General features: G+C 35.4%; 1 protein-coding gene across 2 annotated transcripts; it reads left to right on the forward strand.

Annotated features, from left to right (window-relative positions):
• The first annotated feature begins 785 nt into the window (after nucleotides 1–785).
• LOC123711564 (MAP kinase-interacting serine/threonine-protein kinase 1-like) lies at nucleotides 786–18,385 on the forward strand. Of its 2 annotated transcripts, none has more exons than XM_045664154.1 (7): nucleotides 786–1,152; nucleotides 11,630–11,815; nucleotides 11,951–12,192; nucleotides 13,729–13,998; nucleotides 15,290–15,511; nucleotides 15,728–15,918; nucleotides 16,413–18,385. In XM_045664154.1, the coding sequence occupies exons 1-7, from the start codon at nucleotides 1,116–1,118 to the stop codon at nucleotides 16,696–16,698; spliced, it is 1,434 nt and encodes a 477-aa protein (XP_045520110.1). In that variant the 5' UTR covers nucleotides 786–1,115; the 3' UTR covers nucleotides 16,699–18,385. The 2 variants fall into 2 exon arrangements, with proteins under 2 accessions (XP_045520110.1, XP_045520109.1); XM_045664153.1 differs by lacking the exon at nucleotides 786–1,152 and adding an exon at nucleotides 9,838–10,047.
• Nucleotides 18,386–20,118: the final 1,733 nt, after the last annotated feature.

The raw sequence follows: 20,118 nt of genomic DNA on the forward strand, positions 1-20,118 counted from the left end.
TGCGTGCTACGTCGTAATAATCTTCCGAACGTTGTTGACAAACAAATGCTCCAATATGAAGGTCATGCTATGCTATTTTTTATGGTTCTAGGAAGACAAAAGATTTTCTTTTGAAAGCCTATTAGGTGATTAAAAATATATGGGTAGATTTAATATAAATTTATTTACCAATCCAACAAACTTTTTTGACAATGTATTTTGTTCATGTTCATGTTTGTACTTACTTGTGTACAGTATAAAATATATACCTATATGATTACAAAAAAAGTTTTAACAATGAAGCTAAATAATAATTTAGAATATTTAATCTACATACTGTAATTTTTTTTTTGAGAAATGACACGATGCTTATGACAATAATAATACCTACATATCTTGATTTTAAGGTGTCTACGTGTCTCGAGAAGTCAAATTGGCGCTTACGTGTACCTCGTTAGTCGTCCATCAACAAAGATGATGCAATGCTTACCTATACATATCTATGCAGATATATATGTCATTAATTTTGTATAATAATATATAATGTGTATACAGGATCATCAATATGTGAAACATTTGTTATGATCCCAGTGCTGGATATATTATAACTTATCCACTGGTAACAGAATAAAAAACTTAACAATAAAAAATGTAAACACGTCAGCGCTCGAAGTGAGCGAGTAGGCATGCGCAAAGGGGCTAGTCAGAGGGGCAAGGGGAGGCCACAACAACGCACTCGTTGCGGGGAAGGGCCGCGGGGGCGAGAGGGTAATGCGATGCGATGTACGCCGCAACCAGTCGAACCCGACCGGTAATTTCTTCAGTTGGATTTTAGAACATCGAACGGGCGGGCGTGTGTAGGATGGATCGTTAAGACTCAAAAATAATTTTTTCATTCCGCCTTCTAGCAGTGTTTGTTTTTACCTTTGACACGTTTTCCGTAAATCCTTCTCGACCGTGGTGCTTTATTTCTTTTAAATTTGGCGTTTATTTTCTATTATACCCTTTATCAAAGCGCCGTTCCGATTTCTCGTCGAGAAGGCGGCCGCACAAGTTCGAAAGCGGCTTTTTAAGAGTAGTCCCACCTACTCGATAATTTTATTATCATTGCATCAACGATTCAAGCAAATATCAAGATGGTGAAGAAGATCTCAGAAGAAAGTGTAGATAGCGGTAAGCACTATTATTAATTGTTATTTTTTTTTACTTCCGATAGGATTCCAATAGGCTGCAAGTTAGTTTATGGCAACATCGTTCAAATTATATATAAATCTCTTTTTTTAAATGAGTGTTTTTTTAGGATATACAGTCAAAACCGTTTACGACGACATCCTTTAAAACAACATACCGGTTATATTGACAAAACATCAAAGGTCCCGGTTGAATTCTATTGTACGAGTATTTCTTAATAACAACGTCCATTGGCTGTTACGATTATCGGTTTTTACGACCAAATATGAGTAGTCCCTTCTATGTCGATGTAACAGATTTTGACTGTACTTTATTTGTTATTGTCTTAAAATATTGAACGCTGCAAATATTCTTGAGTTGAATATTTATTTTTTATAATATATTTTATGTACTGAACTTGTCAGTACAAGTTCCACTTCGGTTTTGGTCGGAAATCAGTTACATCAATTATGTATAACTTTAAATATTTTGCTGCAAATATACAATAAGTACTACATTAAACGGTATAAATTCTGTATAGGTATATGACCTGAATAATGAGAAAAGATAACAGTTTTTTAATATCATTATTATTAATTACTGTAATGTACATTGCAGGACTAAAAGTTGCTTTTAATTCTAGGTGAAGCAGATTGAGTACCTTAATTCGTTAATATCATTATATAAACATGTTATCTAATTATTATTAGACCACCTTGTAATGTTAGTTGCTTGTCTCTGATTAATGCAGCTTTTATTTGTTAATCTCAACTCTCAAGGTTCTTCTAACTATTAAGGTGGCGTACACGAAACTATCTAAAGGTATAAAGAAAGCGCGAAATCCAATAGATTATAGATGTACATTTCTGAATCTTACCCCTATAAAATTAAAACCCGTTGCTACCATAAATAATAAAAACGACGCTACTTTCCAAGTGCTAAATAAAACTTATGTGGCTGGACTCAAATTTTAGTTTTTTCTGATATCGCACAATGTATTGTAGAATCCAGTTAAAACTTAATCATATTACACGAATATTAACAAGTAAAGTTAAGAACAATATTCTTGTAACTTGTAAGCCAAGTGGCATTTTAGTAACAGATTACGTTATAAATGGTTAAATTTAACACTTACTTAACATTAAAATGAAGCTGAAATCTTGATATAAAGAGCAAAAATAGAACGGAAACTAAATTGTCTATAAAAACATACCTAGTTTAACTTTGATACCTCAACAGAAACTGAAAGTGTTTTGCAGCAAATCGTGTTTCACCTAAATTTGCTAAATCATTTGTAACAGAAAATATATTTCAATACCTCGGCCATTTTTTGGTTTGTCTAAAAATATGACCAAAATAATCTATTATTCTATATTATAGTCTATAAGCTAGGAATTTAAACATTGTCTGTGTCTAAATTAGTACCTTGTGTGAGAAAAGAAGTTTTTTATCACATCCTTATTGTTTCCTGTTTAAATAGTAAATAGCTTTTTTGTTTTTATTTTAAAGCGACAGAGTGCATTTCATTATTTTCATCGACATCAACATGGCCGCTGGAGCGCGTCGCCCCTCGTTCATTGCCAAGGTCACCTCATAACACCAAACTGCGCACTAAGCTTTGATAAACACTATACTAAGTATCTGTTGCTATTTGCTAGGAGCTATAAAAACCAATGACGATTCAAAACAAACTTAATACTATCTCTTAATACTATGAACTGTCCGCTTAATATAGCATACTAGTTGTTTCTGGTACTTATATTGTCCGTTGAATTATTAGGAAAGAAATTCTCTATTGTTTTTTAAATAATATTTCTGGATATCTATAGGATTACGATACGTTTTAAACTGAATAAAAAATTAAAATTGAGCTTTAGAAATATAATTTATTTACGCTTGTATCGGTCGTGTTACATGTTTATATTTTATTGAAAATACAGTAGCAATGAGCACTCAGGTTGAACGTTCGCGTTATCAGTGCCAATTTAATATTTATTACTATCAGCTCGCAAGAGCACATGTTCCAGTAACATCTAAATCTCAAGAGTACAATCTACAGAAATAGGTTCCATAATGACCTTGACAGTTACAAACCTGGCTAAAGCAATGTCTACCCCTTTGAAATCGATTTTTTGAACGCACACATTGATGTGCACCATAGACAAGTACCATGAGTTATAGACAACGCAATTCTAGAATGTTAATCAAAGAGTTTTGAAGATTACTGATAATAGACTACAATCATTTTATGTCGTCTTTTAAAATTAGAAAGTTTTCAACTATGATGATTTTATCAGTCGTAGTCAATGAGAATATTAGATAAATGTGTTTTCTGTCAATCATTTTGGTTTAAGGACGACCTACTTGGCAATTTGTTTGACAACGGTCATTACGGATTGGTGACAAACGTCATGCTGGTTATGCAAGCTCATGCAAGTCATTAGCATGATTTAGATCTTTCATCAGCATTTCATATTAGAATGTAATATATATGTGTAGAAGTTTGTTAGTTCAGGGTTTTCCTAACGTCTAAATAATTCATTTTGCTCCACCACTATGTGGAACTAGTTACAATTTTTTTAAAGGCTGGCAAAGTGTGTACCCTCTGGCAATGCGAGTGTCAATGGACGTTGGTAACGGTTCACATCAGATGAACCTCCGGTCCGTTTGTCCCCTGTTCTATAACTTCTAAATTTAATGTTAAATATCTATATTCAAATCGACGCAGGCAAAATACTAAAATACCAGTATTTTGTCTGTCATTTGGACGGATCAGGCATGCGTCGCACAACTCAAATATATTTAAGAGACATAAAATTAAATAAAGCCGGTATGAAGTCTAATCAGGTCGAGAGCACTTTTATATAATATTGTTATATATGTATTTCGTTATGGAAGTTTACCAACGCAGAACGATATAGCATTAGAAAGTAGAAATGACTTAGCCTAGGGCGACATCTACTGGACAGTTTGTTTACTTTAACAAAGTGTTATTGTGACTTTTAAATTTGTGAATAAATACAGCGGTGCTACGACCCTTAATAGAGTATCTAATTAATCAACCGTAAGACAAAGTCAAATTATTTATTTAAACTAGGCCTATTATAAAGGCAGTTTTGCCCCTTCCGAAAGTTAGTTTCATACGGAGAACAATGGGCAAGAAACTCCATACTTACTATATATACATTGATATGGGATTGAAGGCTTTAAGCCAAGAAAGAACTAGGGCCTGGCTATGAAAACACTGAGTCATATTCACGTACATTTATAGGTCTACTCTAAATCTTACCCCCATAGTTTTTTTTTATAAAATAGGGTGCAAACGGGCAGGAGGCTCACCTGATGTTAAGTGATACCGCCGCCCATGGACACTCAATGCCAAAGGGCTCGCGAGTTCGTTGCCGGCCTTTTAAGAATTTGTACGCTCTTTTCTTGAAGGACCCTAAGTCGAATTGGTTCGGAAATACTTTTTTTTTATAAAACGGGGCAAACGGGCAGGTGGCTACCTGATGTTAAGTGATACCGCCGCCCATGGACACTCAACCAACCAACCCATGGAAATACTTCAGTGGGCAGCTGGTTCCACATAGCAGTGGTGCGCGGCAAAAATTGCCTTGAAAAACGCTCAGTCGTGGAACGGCGGACAAGGTGATACGGGTGGAATTTTGTATTCTGCCTCGACGTCCGATGATGAAACTCAGCTGCAGGTATTTATCCGAACAACCTGAACACTCTCCATGGTAAATGCGGTAGAAGATGCAGAGTGACCCCACATCTCTACGCAACGCCAAAGGATCGAGCCGCTCGGAGAGGGATTGGTCATCGACGATTCGAATTCTTACTACTTTAAAATAGCATTTTACTTCGTTAAAATAGCACAGTAAAATACTAGGTTAATAATCACTAAAATTATACTTATATTACTATATGAACAAATGTAAGGTATGCGTTACTGATCAAAGGCCTGTCTAGGTTTTATTCAACGTTTTAGACATAGTTTTCTATTTTACGTAACACCACGTGGTGCCACATACGAACTATCACGCATGGAACATGTGACATTTAAAAGGCTTTAATGACATAACGATTCAGATTTTAACGATACGAAATTAATGATATAATGATAATCTCGCAAATCACTATCGGTGATTTTTACGAATGATTTCGTTGTGTTCAAGGTGAAGCGTTAGCGGAATTCTTAATGACAAAGAAGTAGGTTTCTGTATCACGTTGTTGTTTTTAGATTTTGTATTCATTCGTTTCCTAGTCTGTAAACTTGTCTTCGCTGGCAAAGATTGTTCAATTTGGATTCTACTAATATTTATTTACGCTTACGGAATTATGCATTGTGACACTTAACATCATTTACAATACAACAGCGACAACACTTCCTATGGTCCAGTCTTAGCAACATAATATACGGTAGTAGTTTTGCAATTATTACTTTTAATTAGTTAAATATTATCACGGTTAATAATAAATGGAATCGATTCATGTATTGGTATTAGGGGTTAGTAAAGTGTTTCCCAACCTTTCTTGTGCCATGCTCTCAGCCTATCCCTATTATATTTTAATATACAATTGCCTTTATAAGCTTTGCAGTATAAGCCTACTGTTTAGGTGAGGAAACCCCGAATGTTCAAAAGACGATTTATCGTACGTTATTAACTCTCAGTACATGTAGGAAAACATAGTGTGGAAACTGACATGTGGTAGACACAAAAAGCTTTGACGCTGGTCAGGCATAGATGGCTGATCATACAGTTGTATTATTTGTTTTGCTCAAAGCTACGTTCTAATGAGACTACTCTCGCATTAATATTTGCGTATTTGTTATATTAACATAATTCATTTGAATGGATATTGGACCCTATTAACACAGAACATGTTATACAATAATTATGAACCATAAAATTATGACAATTCGCGTTCACAGGATATGTCAAAGTTAATGCGCAATAAATTCGCGATTGTTACAATCAGGAACATGGCGCGCCCACTTCGTTTCCTGTTTACAAAGCTTCACTTATAAACCTTAGAACTAAACTGGCATTTTATCTAGAATATTGTCTTTTAATGACTTAATCTGTAGCTTTTATTGTCTTTAAATTACTACAGATTGTCACCCTTATTCATAAGAACTAAACTTATCGGATTACACTCTTTAATTCTCTCGTACAGAAGATAATAATGTTAAAAAAGTACTGTTAAACTTAGTATAGCTGTCTTATGTAATAAGCTACATACATATAAGCTTGATTAATATATATACGAAGGTTTTAATAGAAAATAACTAATATATTAAGTACTAGAACTGAATTAAATGAAGTCACGCGACGACCTTAACAGGCAATAAAACGATTTTATTAAAGACTAGTATTATAGTAAAAACGTAACCTAGTTACAATCATCCATACCTTCTGGAAATACACGATGTGATCCAAGGGCGTTGCCAGTTGATTATCAAGATTGCCAATTGAAGTAGAAACAGACTAGCTTTGTAATACTTGTAAACTAGTATGTGATAATAATTAATAAAAAGTTTTTTCTCAGCCTACTTTTTTAGAAGTTACATACCATATGGCACTTTTGTTATAGTGGCCGATCGAAAATGTTCTCTTTTCTGGAATAATTAAATGAATACCTAAATACTTAATAAAATATATTTTTATAGATATCTGATTTAAAAAAACAAATAAAAAAAAAAACTAGTCCAGCCGTCTTCCAGTTTTGCGCAACATTTTTATTGTAATTTAAAGGCAACTTTTACATAACAATAGATAAACATTCATATAACGAACACTATGATATCTACTAAGGATATAAATATGTTGAGATATCTAGAGGCCTATGTGTCTCAGGAAATAGTAGAACAAATATTTTGTATTATTGTCATAAAACGCGGATATAACACGTTTTAAATGAAATATGTTTCTAAATACGAAACGTTTCTGCTATCGACTTGTATTAGTCTCTGTGTACCCTTAGTTTTAGACAACTAATCGTTAATGTTATCAATAGACAGTAATTGAAGAGGTTTATACAATATCGTTCAATCTATTTAAATACGCAATCTGTTAGGTACTCGTGTGGGAATAAGCTTTTATATAAACCCACCATGATTTAGATTTTTGATATATTCTAATCGTATGAATAAGTTCTCATTAAAATCAGTAATAGAAACTTTTTGATTAAAACTATTTCTATAAAATAAAATAAAAATAATGACGTAAGCTTTGTGAACACTGAACAGCTTTGTTTGAGGCGAACAAATAATTAATTGGTATTCAAGTCTGTTGTAACAAAGGACTAGGAAGATAACGCTGCTGTTACTAGGCTCACTTCCGAAGGCAATAATTATTTATTATATATGTAAAAATCGGATAAGTCTTACCGAAAAAATTAATCAATGGCGCTACAACCTTTTTATCTGTATTCTGTATTTCGTGATCATTTGTTAATGTAATAGGCAAGCCAGTCAGCTTCCTGTACCTGACACACGCCGTCGACTTTTTGTGTTAAAGCAAGCCGATTTCCTCACGATGGCTCCCTTCCCCGTTCCAGCGAATATTAAAAAAAAACTTTGTTGCAACAGCCGGGAATCGAACCTACGATCTCAGGGATGGGAGTCGCACGCTGAATAAGGCACGGCCAATACAAGTATTAACAAAGCGCTGTTAAAATCCATTTTAAGCTTCCCCAGCATTCAAAATACAAGTATAAATGAGTGATCCAGAATAAAACATAACCAGTTTAATAGTTTGGGTAATTCTCTTATTCTCTATGAATGCGCCTATTCCAAATCAGAACCTTATTCCCTTCAGTTAAATACAACGTGATATAGCTGCGCATACGCAGTGGGCGCGCCACGGGTCGTTGAACTTGCTTTGTTTGCCAACTCAGCTGCAGTCACGTATCAAAATAATAATATTCTATCAGCTGATACCACTGGCTTGACTAATACATCCTTTGGTTGTCTGTGGAAACTCTTGTAATAAAGCTCACATCTGCTGAAACATATGGTACATGTCAACATGTTGAAATCTTTCGTAAAATATTACGTTCATCACCAAATAGGTACATAACACAATTAAATTCAAACAAACATGTGTTCGATGTTTGCTAGTTTATTGTAGCCTGAAAACCAAATTTGGTAAATCGAAACGGTTGAAAATATTTACTTATTTCACTCCGAAGCATAAATTATTACGTAAGTAACACATTAATTATAGTTACATAAGTTCACTGAAATATAGAACCTATTCCACTTAAAGAAGTAAGTACTAATTCTTAAAAAACTGGCGAGCCCTCTGCCGTGTGATGCTCTTTTTCCATGGCGTTTTAACTTAACACCAGGCTGAGGAGCTCATGCCTGTTTGCCCTCTGTTCTATAAAAAAAAGCGATAATTACATTAGTGTACTCTACTCTAGGTTCCACAGAGTACAAATGATACTATAGAGAAGATTTAGTGCAAACACATTGTCCCACGTAATACTAAAAGATTTAAGTTATATGAGTAATATATAAATTATCATCTTAACATATATATTTATTTATAATCTTGAAATATACATGCTATATAAATAAAACACTTAGACAATATACAAAGCCAAAACAGAAATATTATTAAAAAAAATATACGATATAGAAAGTGAATTAAGTAGATTGATCTATAAAAAATAATACTTAATATTATAAAGAAAAAAGAAACTGTTACTACTGCTAAATATGTCTTTCCACTTCCTAAAATATTTCCTCAAAGAGGGTTTGGTAACGTGGAAATATATAAATTCGTACTACAACATAACAATGGTCTCTGAAAGCGGAGAGAGCTATTGACACGACATTGTTTTTGATGCACGTAACTCGTAAATCGGAAGACAATATGGGTACATATATCATTATGCTTTCACACTGTTGCTACTGCCAAAGGAATTGGATGCGTCATGATGAGAAACGTTTTTGTTATAAGGCATTAATCGTCTTCGTTTTTATAATACAGGTTACCTTTTTTAGGTGAAATTTTTATTAGAAGATAAACTTTTTGTAGTGATGTTTTCAGATATAATTTGTTTGCACCGACTTAGCAGAACAAAAATAATGATAAAATTACAAAGAATAACAATGAACTATATTATATAAATTATACTCATTTTATCAGGTATAGTGTTATCACAAAAACATTTTTTATCTACAACGGACGCAAATATTGTTCCTAGTGTTGAATTAATTACTAAAATTTTAGTTAGCTTTTTTTATAAACTTTTACCCCATAAAATTAATTATATTTTTACACATTATATATATTCAGTTTTTTTTCGGTTCCTAGGACGACATTCAGAAACGAAACTGTCATATGTCAAAATACAATAATTGTTGTTGGGACTTGGCGCTAAGTCTGACCCTATATCTAATGTATGACAGGGATTGTTCTATAGAAACATATTTTGAATATAGAAACTGGTGTACAACCAACAAAAAAAAAAAAAAAACAATTAAATCGAATCGCCTTCATAATTGACTCACTCGCTGTCATTGACAACTAACTGAGAACTGTCAAAGTGATTTCTATTCACATCTCGGAAGAAGTCCACGATGAAACAAAATTACAAAATGTATAAAACTGTTTTAAAATTAAATAAACTGGTTCTTTCAAGCTTATTTCTAAAAGTAAATTGTGCAACACGTGAGAAGAAATACGTCTTCGCTACCAATTGGATTAAGATTGTGGCGTGATTGCATAGAAATGCACATTTGTCTACGAAGAAAAGTAGATACCATAAAAGTCTATTTGCAGACAGCTTTATTTGCTTAATTGAGTTTGTACTGAGTATTTATTAATGTTTACATGGCTTGCACACAAGTTTGGATCCCCATGGGACGGAAGAGATTGGCCAGTACGTATGTTTTGAGTAGTTAACCATGTTTATTTAAACCTTCGCTGTTGAGGCCAAAACAACGCTTTCAACGGGCAAACATTTTCATTCAACATAATAATCCTTTATTTGCCAAGATAGTGGTACAGTGGTTAGATCGATCAATTAGAAATATCAGCACAATCAGCCATATATAATTAGGCATGCAAATGTCTTATTAGAATATAAAATAATGGCAAGGTTAAATTATTTACAATCGTCAAATCTATGGTACAAATATTCGCCAACGCTATAAAGGCACTTTGCTTTTAAAAAAATTTAAAATTTTTACACTTTCCCCTTGAAAGAATTACATGGCAGTGGACTGCATATGGATAACTTCTAGGAAGGTGATTAAACAGTTTTATAGCCATTGCGTAAAAATTCTTCTGTATTCATCGTGGTGGAGTATGCAAGGCCCTGTTGGATCCCTCGGTATATAAAGGCAATGAAGTATATTCGAACCAATTCGACTTTAAGAAAAGAGCTTACCAATTCTTAACGCACTCGCGAGTCCTCTGGCATTCTGGTGAGCCTCTTGCCCGTTTGCCCTCTTTTCCATAAAAATTGGCTTCAAGATGGAAGTTTATCGGTAATTTTCGTGTGACTTCTAAAAGGGTAGACAGTAGTTTCAGTTTTCATTTATGGCCAAGTAGGTGATCAGCATTCTGACATTGATTTTCGATTCGTTTCGAATAGCGTTGACCTGAACCGTACAAACGAGAAACATCTGTTGTAGAGCCGAAGTTAGAACTCACATACTGTCGGTATGTTCACACGCTTAAGCTTCCTTTGGAGCCTCTTAGAGGTATCATCATCATCCATGGCTATACAGCCCCTTGTGGGCCTTAGCCTCCTCAAGTACACTTCGCCGTCGCAACCTATTCAGAGCTTCCCGTTGCCAATTGCGTACCCCTATTGTTTCGAGGTCCTTCACAACTCCATCCCATCAACGTAGCCTCGGTCTGCCGGGTTTTCTCTTGCCACCGGGTTGTGAGTTCAGTAAGGACCTTGGGGTTCTGTCGTTCGCCATTCGGTGCACATGTCCCAGCCACTTGAGCCTGTTGTATTTTATGATATCCAATTTGTAGAGGTATCTAAATATTCTAATACAGACTTTAAAAAAATACATCACCATTATGTCAGATTTACATACGAATCCCAATAGAAACTTAACAACAACTTCGAAAGTTATTCTTAGTCCAACCATTTTAGAATCATGAAACAATTTTAGCGGTTATTCTGATACGAGCCCACTTGATCACGTTTCCGCCTGTTTTTAAAATACCTAAATATTTATCAGCTGTAAATTTTCTTCGACCTCGTAACAATTTTTAATGTGATTATTAAAAGGTACTCTATCTACTGTGCCGTGGTTTCCTTTATGAACGAAAATAATTGGCTTCGTTTACATCTGCAGCTCCTACTGAGCAGGAGTTCGATTTATTTTTCTTATCTTCTCTTTGTGAAAGTCTTACATGAATGCACGACAGTGTTATTACTTAATCTTGTTACACATTTCATATTTCATGCAGGCATATTAATAATATTTCTCTATTTCCAGGCGTCGGTCGCGGCAGCAGTCAGTCAGGGAGCGAACGGGAGATAGAAGTACCCCGTGGTTCGGAAGCGTCAGCACCTGTGGCGATCCCTGACAGCGAGGACCTCCAGCGCCGCAAGGAAGAGGCCCGCAGGAAACGCCGCAGGAAGAAGCGTTCTGGCAGCTCCGTGGTTACATCATGTTTCCAAGGTATGGATGAAGATTTCTAATATCTAATCCAATTCATATAGTTTCCGATATAATCTTGAAAAATGTAGAGCAGTGTGGAATAAAACTAAATCTATAAACGCTTTTGGAGTGAGCCTTACTGATGTATGTTTTCAGACCTGTACAAGTTGACGGGCGAGGTTCTCGGTGAGGGAGCATACGCTTCGGTACAAACATGTGTGAACATATACACGGGGCAAGAGTTCGCTGTGAAGATCATCGACAAAGTGCCGGGGCACGCCCGCGCCCGGGTCTTCAGGGAAGTGGAGACCTTCCACTATTGTCAGGGCCATCCCAACATAATCCAGCTCATTGAATTCTTTGAGGACACCGACAAGTTTTACCTTGTCTTCGAAAAGGTTTGTTCTCTATAATTGTTTATTAAAAATATCATTTGCGCAATTGTCACAATCGTGTCTGGGTCACGTGGGTCAAGTTTTTAATAGGCTTCAGGTTAAAGTACTTTGTGAAGGATAAATATTTTTTTCCTCATTCTACGTAAGTTTTTGCAATTATTGGACTGTTACCAACTCTTAAAAGGCCAGCAACGCACTTGCGAGTCCTCTCGGAGTGTGAGTGTGGGCGGCACTTACCACCAGGTGAGCCTCCTGCCCGTTTGCCCCGTTACATAAAAAAGATACCATTTACAGTACACATAATCCCACTGCATAGAAGAATTTCATCATACTAATGTACTACTGAACATGTATACATGATATGTAGACAATACAAAACTGCTTTACGACACCACAAACAAAGATTGTTTAGCATTCTTGACATCGACAATTTCCAATCCAATTTTCAAAATATCCATATTTAAAAGTGATATTTCATGAATATTTCGAATTATTTAGAGTATTTGTCATGCAACGTGAGGTTTAATTCCAGCTTAGTATAGAAATACATAAAAAACTGCATCGTCAGTCCGCAGTTGTAACTAATATGGCCTCTTATGAGCTTTGTTTTAATGCTGACTCATATTATTACTTTGTATACAATTTTATTTGCTTACAAAAATATAACGAAACAGCTACGAAGATATTCTCGTGACAAATTTTGCAAAACCAATAATATGACTGTCAGCTGTATTAAAATTAAAATATAGTTTTTAATACAGTCAATACTACAATGACTTCTAGATTTTTTTGTTTGTTTATTAAAGTACATTACATCATATATAATGAATTACCTACATATGTCAATCTATTATAAAATACGTCATGTAGTTTATGGTGAACATAAATTTTACAAATAATAATATAACACTTCCAATTTTAGTTTTTATTAGAATTTTTTTAACAAAACAATAAGGATACCAGATAAGCTTTTTTTTAAATTGATCGGCTTATTACCGTATATATGATAAGTAGTACTTATTTTCAATTCAAAAAAGAGGTGCCTGAACTCCTAGGTTGGTTTAAAAAAAAGGAAAATATTAAAAATAAGCAGCGCTGGTGAAAAAAATATCTCACCTTATCAATGTTTATACATGAAAGGTTATTTGCGTAGTTACGGGGTTAAGTGATTGATTTTGTTCCAAATGTAAATACTATAGAAGATTCTCGTTTTGTATTTATACACTCCTAACGTCTGATTGAGACTAGATTGTATGTTTTTGTTTCTACACATAATTTGTTCTGAAATTCACACATCTTTGTTAACGATCGTCAAATAAATCATCATTTTTACTTGCGACCGGGCAAGGCAAGGTCGGCAACGCACTTGCGAGCCTTCTGGCATCGTGAGTGTCCATGGGCGACGGTATCACTTAACATCAAGTGAGCCGGTTGTTATATTTTATATATGATTTTTTAAGACAATTTGACAGAAACAGGAGAAATATGCCTTGGTTAAAATAATATAATTCAGTAGTAAATATATATTTATCCTTTCAGATCAACGGCGGTCAGTTGCTCGGGCGCATACAAGAGCACCATTACTTCTCTGAACCGCAAGCTGCAGAAATTGTACGCGAAATTGCCAATGCGCTGCATTTCCTTCACGGCAAGGGCGTGGCCCACCGCGACCTGAAGCCGGAGAACATTCTATGCGTCTACCGAGATAGGCTCTGCCCAGTGAAGATATGCGACTTTGATCTCGGTAGCGGCATCAGCTTCACCTCAAGCCTGGCCAGTCCACTGGCAACGCCGCAACTAATGACGCCGGTGAGTGTTAATTGTCAAACTCAATAACAACTGTCAAACGTAGATCATAGATAGAATTTTTTTATTTTTTTTTTAATTACTAGATGACACTGAACTACGTATCACCTACATATATTCATGTCAAACGTTAATACAAACTTTTTAAAACAGACCAAAGAGATTGTACCTCATACTACAGCTATGAAACACAAATTTCTGAAGGCTATAAATATATGATAGTGAATATCCAGTTTGGAATAGAAATGCAATTGTCGTTTTCAGTATTTTCGTTTACATATTAGGTTTCCCACCGTTTCAACCTTCCCTGAACCTCCGCAAATATTTCAAGATCATAATTAGCCAAATATATATTTAAATATGTAAAATGTATTGGGTAAATAAATAAATTCGCAAAAAATGCTGGAAAAAATAATTAGGTACCGTTAAAGTGTGTAATATGTGCGTGTTGTGGTTGTAACTGACCCTGGCTCAGCATTATGCTGTGAAGCAGACGTGTTCTACAGCGCAGGCCATTCTGCTAGAGACCACAACAGTTAGTTTGTGCTTCATATGCAAAAAAAGTAAAAATAATGTAATGTAATAATAATAGCAGAAAAAAAATAGTGAAAAATCACAGTAACAGTTAATAATAATTTTATTTTTAAATGGGCTGATAGTTAACTCCTTAAGTGTTACAATCGGTCACCAAGGTCGTTTTAAAAGGTCAAATTGATCCAGTCATTTAACAATAGATCTATGAATTATTTAACATAACCCAGAATGTGTGTTAATTATTTATTAATTAATTTGAGGATGACTATCGGAACACAAGGTTAATTAACGAATGCTTCTATTGACATTTTTTACAGCGTAAGGTCAAAGATGTGTCAAAATTTATATACTTAACATGTTCATGACTATTTTTTAAACAAATATTATCAATAGATAATAAATTGTAAAATTCAATCTATTATTTTGATAAGCAGCTGAGAATATTGTGTCATGAATACAGAGGCGTCCACTAAAACTAAATAACACACTATCTATACCAATTGTTTTTTTTTATTGAGTTGAATATGTTGTTAAATCTTTGAAAGTATAAGCTTGTGGCTATTAATAGGTTGGCTATATGTAATTGTAACATCTCAATAGGACACAATACTTACTGCTTAAAACAACTTACTCCTCCGTCTAAGGCCGACAACGCACCCACTTAAATGGGTGCCACTGGCTAAGGTGACCTTGACTTTTATAACTGTCCCATAGGCTCGTTCGTCTCGTCGTATAAAAACTAATTAATTGACATTTTCAGGTTGGCAGTGCCGAATTTATGGCGCCTGAGGTGGTATCTCTATTCGCTGGGTCGGCTGCAACGCATTACGACAAGCGATGTGATCTGTGGTCTTTGGGGGTGATCGCATATATTTTGCTCTGCGGTTACCCTCCGTTTCGGGCAAATTGCGGTGCTGATTGTGGGTGGGAAAGGGGGGAGAATTGCCGTGCGTGCCAGGATTTGCTCTTCACTTCTATACAGGTAAATTTTCCTATATAATATGAGATTTCTTAAGACTGAGTGAGACGATGAGTGCATGTAAGAGCAGTCTTCAAACGGGCCACTTTGGGCCAATTTGTGAATATTAGTATAAAAAGCTCAATTGTTTGGTGTCTTTTACTATCCAATTAAACATTACTAGAACCTACTTAAAAATATCATGGTATCTAAGTCTGAAAGTACTATTTTGTTTTATAGGAGGGCAGATATACATTCCCCGAAGAGGAATGGTCGGAGATATCGCATGATGCCAAGGACCTCATCCGGCAACTGTTGGTCCGAGAGGCATCTCATCGGCTCAGTGCTGAGAGAGTTTTGAAGCATCCGTGGCTTCGTCGAGCTGATTCCGCTCACTACCCACCGCTGCAGACACCTATTAATATCAAGCGGTTAGTGTTTTATTTTCTTGTATATTACACAAATTGTTAGGAATATACTGTAATCATATATTTCAATTAAATTATAAAAAAAATATAAATTAGTGGTGCTACAACCTTTTTAGGTCTGGGCCTCAGCCCTATTTCTATATCCGTGTCAATCATTTGCCAATCTAATAGGCAAGTAGGCTCAACACCTCGTGTGCCTGACACATGCCGTCGACTTTGTGTGTAAGGCAAGCGCCAAAATGCTCTAAATAGATAAAGGCATTATCAACAATACTTACACAATTATTATATTTAAATCACCAATATGAAGTATTAGTAAAAATAGTTTTCTTTAGATTATTTATTTTCATATATTGTCCATACATTACGTCATAATAGTTTGAAGTAATCATCTTGATACTTGATTTAAAAAAAAATTGTGAATAAATATAATGACGCCTCATTAATAGAACTAGGCAATCTGGCAGATGTTATAACAAATTTCTTACCCCTTACAGCAACCTATCAGCGCGCAATCTGTCAAACTTCGCGGAGTCAGCAATGGCGGTGAACCGTGTGATTCAACAGCACTTCTCTATGAACTACTCTTACATGGAGCGCCCTACACTTCGCGGTACCAAGTCTTGCCACCCTGCCGCCAACCAGATAATCGAGGAGCTGCAGAACATGACGGTGGCCGATAGATGCGGGGACTACTGTGCCCCCTTCGGCCTGTCTCCTCCCACCGAGTCGCAGTTGCTGCGCCGTCGGCTTCAGGCCGATAAACCTCTTCCTGTGCATTAGCCGCACTTTATGGGCGTATACTCCGGTGAAATCACCATTCAATTTTGGTAAATTCATGTCTCAATATCTCTCAACTAATTCCGAAATAAAGTCATGAATCAAACGGGCAGAAGTTGGGTTTATAAGGGGTATACGCCCATGCCGGTATCATCACCTCATCGCTACGTTGTTTGAGAAAATCTTAACTGTAGGACATCTACCGTCTCAAGATTACTCGGGGTCGGCCATTCGAAGTGATGTCACCGGTGACTACCGCCGATTTGCCAGACAATATTGTGCGGCAGTTCTGGATGAGACACGAAATTTGCTTCAAATTTAAAACAATGAATTTTGAAGAATAAATTTATGACGATATCGGAGAATTGAAGCAAATTCCGGGTTGTATTGGAATTGTTAGTCCACCTTTTTCAAAATTAAAGCCGAGTGTGCGCAGATGTTCGGCATAATCGGGGCTCGACGCGGCTGTGCCCGTCACATTCCTAGCACAGGTCCAACTCCCTGTGATAGCCCAAAGCCGAGTCGCGACCGGTCGGCCTACTGATCGTGCGACCGGTCGGGCGACAAATCGTGCGACCGGTCGGGCGACTAATCGTGCGACCGGTCGGGCGACTAGTCGTGCGACCGTTGCACGTTGCGGTTTCGACGTGAGACTGTGCCAATGGATATTCCACCAGTGATAGATCCGATCGCAATTACTGTGAACGGTACTTAGGACTGTAACAGTTTTATTTGAGCCTTTTAAAGATATATTTTTATGAATAAATAAAAACGACTGAATAGTTTTTATCGATGTAGAGTATTTTGTGAGTTTATGTTGAGGCGGCCCCCGCCGAGACCGTCCCCGGTCGATAAAATCGTATTATATGGAGATAGTTGTGCTGATACATACTTTATTACTGCTACAGATAAAAATAATTTTTTTTTTGTTGGATTTATAAAATCCTCTATAATAATTTGAGCTTGTGTGATTGCCTTTGTTCGTGGCTTATCCTTGCAATAAATTTTTTGTTATGTAATATTTTCAATACTAGTCTGTATATTATGTGATGCATTTTTACCAACAACGGAAAACGTTTCTCACTATGTAAGATTCAATCGAGTTAGGTTTTTATACGAGTGTTAAGGGCAATAAATGACATTCCAGCATTTGGCGGATAAATTATGACGGTTCTTATTAATTACAGACTTATCAGACAAGTCTATGGGAAAGTAGTGTATGAGGATCTGCCTCATAGTGTGTCCGACGAAGGCCTAGTGTGGAGTTCAGTGTAATTGTGCAAAGATCTATAAAAGTACACGAACATCATAATTTATTAATAATTGTATGAAATGTCATGAATTATTGACTTAAACTGTTGGTTGAGAGTCGCATGGGATTCCATGGGCTGCCATAATATTTTGATCAGTTTGAATACTTTTATATTGCTGAAAGATTGTACCTAATGTTGAGGTAATGTTAAGTGTAGACTTGCTAGATATACCTGCGTACACTGATTGGAGAAAGTAACACGTAGCGATACATTCGATGATATTGATTTAAATGAATTAAATGTGTTAAATTTATTTATCCTGCCCGGTGGCTTTATCCAATCAATTCTAATACTTACGCAGATCTTGTTAATTTTTTTTGTTTACGACTAAATTTTTGATTTTAAACTTTATTGAAATACAAAATGTTTGAATTTCATCTGGATTTTTATTTATGCCCGCTACATAGAGATTGCACTTGCGTGATGTAGACTTTTAGGGCCATACCTCACTGAGATGCCTTGGAGACGTAGCCAGCAGCATTACCTGCGTCGCATTCATTGCATGCATGCCTGCATTCAGTTCTGTCTCGACACAAAAGTAAAAAAAAACAATAACATTATTATTTTATTAAATCATTTGAAATTTTTATGTAATATAATAATTTATTTCAGGATAATTAAGTAAAAAAACATAATTAAGAGACTATGGAAAAGCAAAAAAATGCTAAGGTGTGCTTATTCGGCAACTGGCGAATGTGAGTGAGTGATGAAGCATACAAACACGTGCAAAGACCTGGCAACGTCGCCAGTCTGTTGCCAAGTGAGTTAGCCGGCATACATAAGAACTTGTCTGCGACTTCGCTGGCCACGTCGCCATGGCATCTTGGTGAAGTGTGGCCCTTAAGCTTTTGCTTAAAATCTGATGTCACGCGAATAGATATAATTGTGTCAACGAAATATACTATACGGTCTGCTCAGTAACGCAATTATTCTATAACAGCGCAATACTCGATCCACTTATACGTTACCTTAACCTAAATAAAGCTGCGTGTGACTCTCATCCTTGAGGTCATAGGTTCGATCCCAAGCTGTGCGCCAATGGACTTTATGTGTGCATCTAACATTCGCTCGAATGGTGAACGAAAACATGACCGGCTTGCCTTCGACCCAAAAAGTCGACGTGTATGTCAGGCTAATCACCTACTTTCCTATAAGATTGACAAATCATGAAACATATAGAAGTCGGAAGCCGATACCTTAATGGCTTGAAAGGTTGTTGGTTGAGCTACTGATGTTTTTGTTTTTAAATAAGAAAATAAAGACTAGCTGGATTTCACGAGCCTGTCACGAAAGTCTCTCGTTCTATAGTGAAATTGAGTAATTTATCGTTTTATGGTAAAGGACACTGGACAGTTATCGAGTTATCCTAGTAGTTGGTGTCATAATGTATATAAGGATTTAAAACATTTGTAGAGGGTTAGAACTAGAACATGACTTCAGAGGCTTATAAGAAAGTATTTTTTGAAGTGAAACTTCTCTATCGGCGTTGGAAAAAAAATACCGTCACATTTTTTCATCACGCATCTTTTTCTTGTGCGAAACAGATGATGATGATTTTGATTCGAAGCCATTAATAACAAAAATATATAATAACGATAACAATTATAGTGATAATTCTATTAAAATTAATGAAATTCTGTAATAATTGTGGTACTAAGGTAAGATGAAATAATTGTATTATTTGTATTTATGTCTTGTAAAAGCCTTTTGTTAAACTTTATTTTACCAATTTCTGTAAAGTTGCATATTATAGTAGATTATTTTTCCAAAAATATGGTCATAAAGAAGTTTCACTTCTTACGTGTATACACTAGTACACGCACACATTTTTTATATACAATACAGTTAGTTTTTTTTACTTCTGCATTAATATCTATAGAAACATTAACATTGTACGTATACTTATTTTTTTTAATATACTATAAATGTGCCATCTATACAAATATTTAAGAAATATTGTGATTGTGTATCTTTATTTTAATTGTATTCTTTGTAGTGCCATCTACAAAAACAGAATAAAAAAACTGTGAGGTTGTTTTACTTACGATTATCGTTTCTCTAATGATTTAATTAATAAACACACATTAAATGTACAAACTCGCCACACCAT

This window comes from Pieris brassicae, chromosome 7 (genome assembly GCF_905147105.1).
Source record: "Pieris brassicae chromosome 7, ilPieBrab1.1, whole genome shotgun sequence".
NCBI lineage: Eukaryota > Metazoa > Arthropoda > Insecta > Lepidoptera > Pieridae > Pieris > Pieris brassicae.

Bases quoted from the DNA above. Each gene is read 5' to 3' on its own strand.
- LOC123711564 (XM_045664153.1), top strand. From the start codon at position 9,999: ATGGCTTGCACACAAGTTTGGATCCCCATGGGACGGAAGAGATTGGCC. The intron at 13,999-15,289 runs GTGAGTGTTAAT...TGACATTTTCAG, and splicing joins CGCCGCAACTAATGACGCCG to GTTGGCAGTGCCGAATTTAT. The intron at 15,512-15,727 runs GTAAATTTTCCT...TTTGTTTTATAG, and splicing joins TGCTCTTCACTTCTATACAG to GAGGGCAGATATACATTCCC.